Source organism: Petromyzon marinus, chromosome 79 (assembly GCF_048934315.1).
Source record: "Petromyzon marinus isolate PM22_M1 ecotype Great Lakes invasive population chromosome 79, UKy_Petmar_22M1.pri1.0, whole genome shotgun sequence".
In the NCBI taxonomy this organism is placed as follows: domain Eukaryota; kingdom Metazoa; phylum Chordata; class Hyperoartia; order Petromyzontiformes; family Petromyzontidae; genus Petromyzon; species Petromyzon marinus.
The window spans coordinates 24,652,456-24,659,755 of NC_133745.1; the positions used below are offsets into that span (position 1 = coordinate 24,652,456).

Consider the following 7,300-nt stretch of genomic DNA (forward strand, 5'->3'; position numbering starts at 1 on the left):
AGTGGGTCAATGAGGGAAGGGGATGATGATTAATGTAGTGATAGAATGGGTGGGTCATTCTTGAGAGCATGAAAAAGTGCGTGAGTGAGGTTGACACAGTGAATGATCGGGTGATTGTGTGATCAGGTAAATATATGACTCATGAGGAGAGAGAGGGAGTATTTACGTGAGTCATAGATTTAAGGAAGTGGGTGAGTTCATAATGGAGTGAGTACCAGTTTATTGAGTTGAACAAGGCGAGAACTAAAGTGACCAGGATGAGTCTCATTTGCAAGAGAGACCTGGATCACCCAAATTAACAAAGCTAAATAAAACACAGTTACAGTAATTAAAGCAAATATACTATTTTCTTCTTTCGATAAAGCATATATAAACAATAGAAAGACAACTGCTGTCTCATGAAAAATCGACGTAATGGAGCTAAGGGATGATAGAATGTGTGAGTAATGTGCGACATGGATGTCCTCTGCCCCCTACACGACTGAACATTTTCTTTGACTACGTAGTTTGAGACGATTTCCACGGATGTACCAGTAGAATTTATCTGGTATAGATATAATGGGAGGCTGATCGATGCCTGAGCCGGTCATGGTATGGCTCTATTGTTAAACCATATTATGAATGCGGATGATCTGGTGATTACTGCCCACTCTAAGGAGAAGTTGGAGACACTACAGCTAAACATGAAGCATGCTACTAAAATATGGGCCGTTACCATCAGCCCCACGAAAACAAATCACCTCCCTGCGTATTTTACATCATAAAAATGCTCCCTTCCTCAATTACTCATGTATTTGGGGCACCTGAGGAGAGAGTGGAGTGGGCAGTGTGCTGATGATCAACTCCGTTTTGGGAGCCGAGGTCTCATTTAAAATAATTCGAGCAGCATTATATTTTCATCAGCTGCTCAACAGTGTGGAAGCTACCTGGCATGTCACTCCATAAAAATCTTCATGTATTCTCAGCCACAGTTATACCCTCCCTTATCTCTCTCGAAAGGAACATTAAGGTTAGCTTGCCCACGATCTATTCAGGGTTTAACCAGACTGGACTTTGTAAGCTCACAGATTCCTAGAATATCTGGACAAATGCCCATCTGTGGGCTCCTCCAGCAAGCGAGGCTGCGTTGATTGTGTCATGCAGTCCGTATGCACAGTCACGGCATCACCAAGCAGCTTCAATTTGGCTGGATAGATGGTGCTAAATGGGCGTGGTACGGGGTAGAGAAGAGATGGACTGATGTGGTGCAGAAGGATGTGGAGCTGATTTGACTTATTGATGACTGGTATCAGCAGTGTCACGATCGGCTTCTGTGGAGGTTCATGAAAGGCGCTGCTGGGGAGGTGGAGGCAGTTGCCCTCCAGCAACAGCATAGGGCAGAGGAGCGAGGCTCAAAACAACGAGCAGAGCGCCAAACAACTGACACAAATAAAGTTGGCACAGTGGGGAGCACGGCTGTTGCATCTGCCCATCATCTTCCTAAGTCAATCCATGGCACCTGCGTCTATTACATGACCTCCTGCCAGTCAGCCTTCGACACTTCACGTGGCCTCAAAATGCACCGAGCATGGCACAAGTGCTGTGGTGATGTCACCGCCACTTAGGGGTGAACGACGGTTGTTGCGTTGTTGTTGTGCGTGTGTGCACGGACGCATGTACGCCTGTGAGTCTCGTGTATGGAGAGATAAAGAGAGGCAGCCGGGCGGGGTGCTGGCCATTCACCCCGTGTGCCATTCAGAGCTTCATAGGCGCTTGCCCCAACATTCTGGTAAGGCTATACAGCGGATGATTGTCGCTGTTGTGTGTGTGTATGGACGTTCACCCCCCTCCCACCGCCCCCGTGTGTGCAGGTACTCATTACGCCCCCTCCCGACAAGCAGACCGGCATCCGGACTAAAGGTAAGTGACAATAACAGATTTTTTTTTTCCATTTAAGTAACTTTATGTTTTGCTCACAATACAGTATTTATTAGAGTGTTGCATGCAAATGTACGATATTTTGTCTTATATATGACTTTGTTGATGTTCTATGGGGTATGTTTGTCTTTCTGAGTAATGTTTTAATTAGGGTGGTGTCATTTTCACAATTTCCCCAATATTTTTAAATGGCCGACTTGCGCTTCAGCAATTTTCGGAACCAATGGCTAAATCTCTTCATCTTCTTGGGCTTGGTGGTGGTGGCAGAAGTGGTGGTGGAAACGGTTGCGGTGGTGGAAGCTGTGGCAGCGGCGGTGGAAGTGGCGTCGGTGGTGGTGGCATTGTACATTTGAGACACGGTCCATATTAGCTCTTTCAGCTGGCTACGGAGATGCAGGTTCTCTTCTTGCAGCCTCTTTTCCCCATGCCACATGTCCTCGTGACGCACCAGCTTCCCGCGCAGCCTAAACTGTTCCTGCCCTCTCTGCGGATTCAGGAAGTTCAACTTCCTCAGGTGGGCGTGCAGCGACCTCTGGAGATCTTCGTTTTCACAGCGCAGCGACATTTGCCGCTGTGCTGCATTGCAGTCTCGGAGAAAATCCGCATGGAGAGACTTGCTCTCCCTGCAAGGCACTCTCGTGGGCTCCAGCTCCAACTGGCGCTCTTTAAGCTGTTGAACCAGGCTCCTGATCTCGCTCTGGAGAGTCTCTCGGTTCTCCATGAACTCCTCCAGCTGATGCTGTAGCTCCAGACGGAGCATCTTGCTCTTCTGACAGAGCTCCACATTCTGCAGGCCCATCCTCTCCGTAGACAGCGTCGTGGTCTCATGGTCAAAGTCTGAAATGGAAAGCGTAAAAAGAAGATATATGAAGATCCCCATCCCAAGCATGGCCAAGACCAGAACGCCAACGATCAGCAGCACCATGCTCAGCTCGAGTTGACGGCACGCGGGACAGAAGCAAGTGTGAGACACGTCACGAAGGGGCGGGTTATCTATCGTGACGTCATTACCGGATGTGACGTACACTATGACGTAACAGCCATCCCTGCCCACTTATTGTCAATCATTGCCCACCACGTGATTCCACGGCCCTGCCCCTAACCACACAGCTCCTCCCCCATACTCTTCTTCCGCCTTCCCCACGTGACGCGAAGCGAGCCAATCACGCGAGAGGCGGCGCGCGGTCGGCCCCGCGTCCGCTTCCCGCCATTCTTGCAATGGGCGGCGGGGCCGCTCAGGGTGGGGCGCGGGGGGCGGGGGCGAGTTCACTCCACGTCGTGAGTCGGGAGGAGGGACGAGGGGGAGGGGCCAGGAGGGACGAGGGGGAGGGACCAGGAGGGACGAGGGGGAGGAGCCAGGAGCGGGAGGGGGGGGAGCTGAGAGCTGGGAAAGTTTGGGGTACCACTACTTGAAAAATATACTGTACCACAGAAATTAGTTTATGTTTAGTTCGATTTAGAACATCTTTCCAATGGTTGCTTAATTTGAAACCAACTTCTCGGTTGAAATTGTGTCTGTGTTTGTAGATCTGAATTGCTTCGTGAACAAATCTCTGATAAAAACCCGTGGGTTTGCAAAGAACCTTGGTATCGGAGAAAATTATATCGTGATCACCCACAGCGTTGTAACAGTGATCAGCAAAGAATTCGTTTTGCTGTGTTTCAAATCTGATTTGTGCTCGCGAATTCGGTCAGAGACATGTCGCTTTGTCTCCCCGATATAGCAATCACCGCAGGTACAACTCAATTTGTAAACCCCGGGGTACTGTAAGTCAGGAATGCCATCCTTCACGGATGGGATCAGATCACGAATTTTGTGTACTGTATTGAACCGGACCTGGATCTTGTGTTTGTTTAGAATTTTGGAAATCTTTTTAGTAACGCCTGCTATATATGGTAGTGTGATGGTTTTGGCCGGAGTATCAAGTGGTTGTTTCTGTATGGAGGGAGAAACAGCTTGGCGGATGGTACGGTCAGAGTAACCATTCCTTTTGAGGGCCAGGTGTACATGTTTTAATTCACTGGTCAGGTGGTGTTGGTCCGAAATGCAATGAGCCCTATGGTATGAAGTTTTGATGAGAGAATTATTTTGGGCTGGGTGGTGGTGGGGATCAGGTTTCAAGTAGGAATCTGTGTGGGTGGGTTTCCTGTAGACAGAATGCCCCAATGAGCCATCAGGTCTCCTCTCAAACAGAACATCTAAGAATGGTAGCTTAAATTTCGATTTAAAGTTTTCGTGACTGCAAGGATTCATCTTCTTTGGTTCTTTCGGTAAAGTCACGTAGAATGAGAATAAAATAATAAATTGATAAAATAAAATAACACAATAATATTCTCACGACGTTTCGGCCACAACACAAGCGGCCTTCATCAGGTGAAGGGGACGAGACTGTCTGGAGGACAGCGCTGGAGTGAGAAAGCCACGCTGAGATCACGACCTTTAAGCTGTGTGAGAAGAAACACAGCGCCTTGACAAAGGAATTAGCATTTAATTTAGCATTGAAATGGCTGAGTGATTAGCTTGTGACTGGTCACAGAAAAGGCTATATTAAAGTTAAAGCATACACATCCGCAAAGGCACCCCTTGACAAAGGAATTAGCATAGAATTTAGCATTGAAATAGCTAAGTTAAAGTATACACATCCGCAGAGGCACTCCTTGACAAAGGAATTAGCATAGAATTTAGCATTGAAATAGCTTAATGAATAGCTTGTAACTGGTCACAGAAATAGCTATGTTAAAGTCAAAGCATATACATTCACCGAGGCACCTAGTACAAATCAAACAGGAGAATTTAGCATTGAAATAACTAGGCGAATTTAGCATTGAAATAACTGAGTGATTAGCTTGTGACTGGTCACGGAAATGGCTATGTTGAAGTTAAGGCCTACACATCTGAGCTATTCACAGTAACTGGATATACAATACAATATATAATGAATACTATATCAGGATAGCTTAACCGTGGTTAATGGTATGGTTTACAACATGGAGTATAACAGCGCCTCGCAGCTGTCTCTCTCCCCCTCCTCTGTTCCGACCATCGATGAACTCGTCCGTCTGAACGGGACCCGTAGCTATCCGTGTTGCTAAAGTTGAGGGTAAGAATCCACCCATTTTTCGCCATATAGCATTGTGATATATAACGACTTATTGTTGGTAGCTTAGCTGATTGGAGAATATAGAGTTTATTGATAACATTGAGGTAATTTAATTTTTTGTATTTTTAATTGGTTCAGTATATAGTATTCATTATATATTGTATTGTATACCCAGTTACTGTGAATAGCTCAGATGTGTAGGCCTTAACTTCAACATAGCCATTTCTGTGACCAGTCACAAGCTAATCACTCAGTTATTTCAATGCTAAATTCGCCTAGTTATTTCAATGCTAAATTCTCCTGTTTGATTTGTACTAGGTGCCTCGGTGAATGTATATGCTCTGACTTTAACATAGCTATTTCTGTGACCAGTTACAAGCTAATCACTCAGCTATTTCAATGCTAAATTCTATGCTAATTCCTTTGTCAAGGGGTGCCTTTGCGGATGTGTATGCTTTAACTTAACATAGCCTTTTCTGTGACCAGTCACAAGCTAATCACTCAGCCATTTCAATGCTAAATTATATGTTAATTCCTTTGTCAAGGCGCTTTGTTTCTTCTCACACAGCTTAAAGATCGCGATCTCAGCGTGGCTTTCTCACTCCAGCGCTGTCCTCCAGACAGTCTCGTCCCCTTCACCTGATGAAGGCCGCTTGTATTGTGGCCGAAACGTCGTGAGAATATTATTGTGTTATTTTATTTTATCAATTTATTATTTTATTCTCATTCTACGTGACTTTACCGAAAGAACCAAAGAAAATGGTAGCTTACCATCTTTCTCCACTTCCATGGTCTTGTTCTTCTGACAGAGCTCCACATTCTGCAGGCCCATCCTCTCCGTTTGCAGCGTCGTGGTCTCGCGGTAAAAGTCTGAGATGGAAAGTGTAAAACAAAGATAAATGAAGATCTCCATCCCAAGCAGGGCCAAGAGCAGAACGCCAACGGTCAACAGCGCCATGCTCAGCTCGTGTTGACGGCACGCGGGACGGAAGGAAGTGTGAGGCACGTCACGAAGGGGCGTGTCCTATATCACCGGATGTGACGTACAGCCATCCCTGCCCACTTATTGGCAATCATTGCCCACCACGTGACTCCACGGCCCCGCCCCTAACCGCGCAGCTCCTCCCCCATACTCTTCCTCCGCCTTCCCCACGTGACGCGAAGCGAGCCAATCACGCGAGAGGCGGCGCGCGGTAGGCCCCGCGACCGCTTCCCGCCATTCTTGCAATGGGCAGCGGGGCCGCGCAGGGTGGGGGGGGGCGGAGGGGGGGCTGAGTTCACTCCACGTCGCGAGCGGGAGGAGGGGCCAGGAGGGACGAGGGGGAGGGGCCAGGAGGGACGAGGGGGAGGAGCCAGGAGGGACGAGGGGGAGGAGCCAGGAGGGACGAGGGGCCGGGAGGTACGAGGGGGAGGAGCCAGGAGGGACGAGAGGGAGGGGCCAGGAGCGGGAAGGGGGGTGCCGTGGCGCCGCTCTTGGGCCGCGAGGCCTCCCCCTGGGCCCGCGGCGCCACGCGGAGACCGCGACAGCAGCAGCAGGAGGTGGTGGTGGTGGTGTTTGTGGTTGTAGGCACGGGAGAGGTGGTGGTGGTGTTTGTGGTTGTAGGCACGGGAGAGGTGGTGGTGGTGTTTGTGGTTGTAGGCACGGGAGAGGTGGTGGTGGTGTTTGTAGGCACGGGAGAGGTGGTGGTGGTGTTTGTGGTTGTAGGCACGGGAGAGGTGGTGGTGGTGTTTGTGTTTGTAGGCACGGGAGAGGTGGTGGTGGTGTTTGTGGTTGTAGGCACGGGAGAGGTGGTCACGGACAGGCGGTGAGTGCCGGGTGATGGAGGGGGGGGGGGGGTGAGGGAGTGGATTTCAGGGTGAGTGAGTTAATGAGGAGAATTAATAGGTGAGGAGGGTGAGTGAGTTGAAGGGTGAGGTGAGTGAGTGGGCGAGTGGTGAGTTCACGACAGGGAGATTGGGGCTGAGCGAGTGAACGCAGCTCACGGTAAAGATCCCCTGAGAGCATTCGCAAGAGTTGGACATTGAGTGCCGCTGTCAGGGTCCACACGCAAATTACTCACTTGGCATGATATACAAATTAACCATTGTAAACGATAACTTTAAAAAAAGTCCGCTATTTGTCAGAACTAATGCGATGTGCGTTTACCATATTTGTAGCACGTTATAACCAACGTCAACATCGTCATTTAGAGTAACCATTAGTCCATACGTGTCACTTGCTAATAGTCCCCGGGTCAATCACAACTTTGCCGTGCGTGCAGGCTTTGTCTCTGGCTGCTCGC

The 7,300-nt window shown here is 48.8% G+C and overlaps 1 protein-coding gene across 1 annotated transcript; it reads right to left on the reverse strand.

Annotated features, from left to right (window-relative positions):
- Window positions 1-1,940: 1,940 nt before the first annotated feature.
- Window positions 1,941-5,893, reverse strand: LOC142907499 (uncharacterized). The gene is made up of 2 exons (XM_076057082.1): window positions 5,790-5,893; window positions 1,941-2,754 (listed from the first exon to the last, which is right to left on the reverse strand). Exons 1-2 carry the CDS (start codon window positions 5,848-5,850, stop codon window positions 2,102-2,104), a joined length of 714 nt encoding a protein of 237 aa, XP_075913197.1. The 5' UTR covers window positions 5,851-5,893; the 3' UTR covers window positions 1,941-2,101.
- Window positions 5,894-7,300: the final 1,407 nt, after the last annotated feature.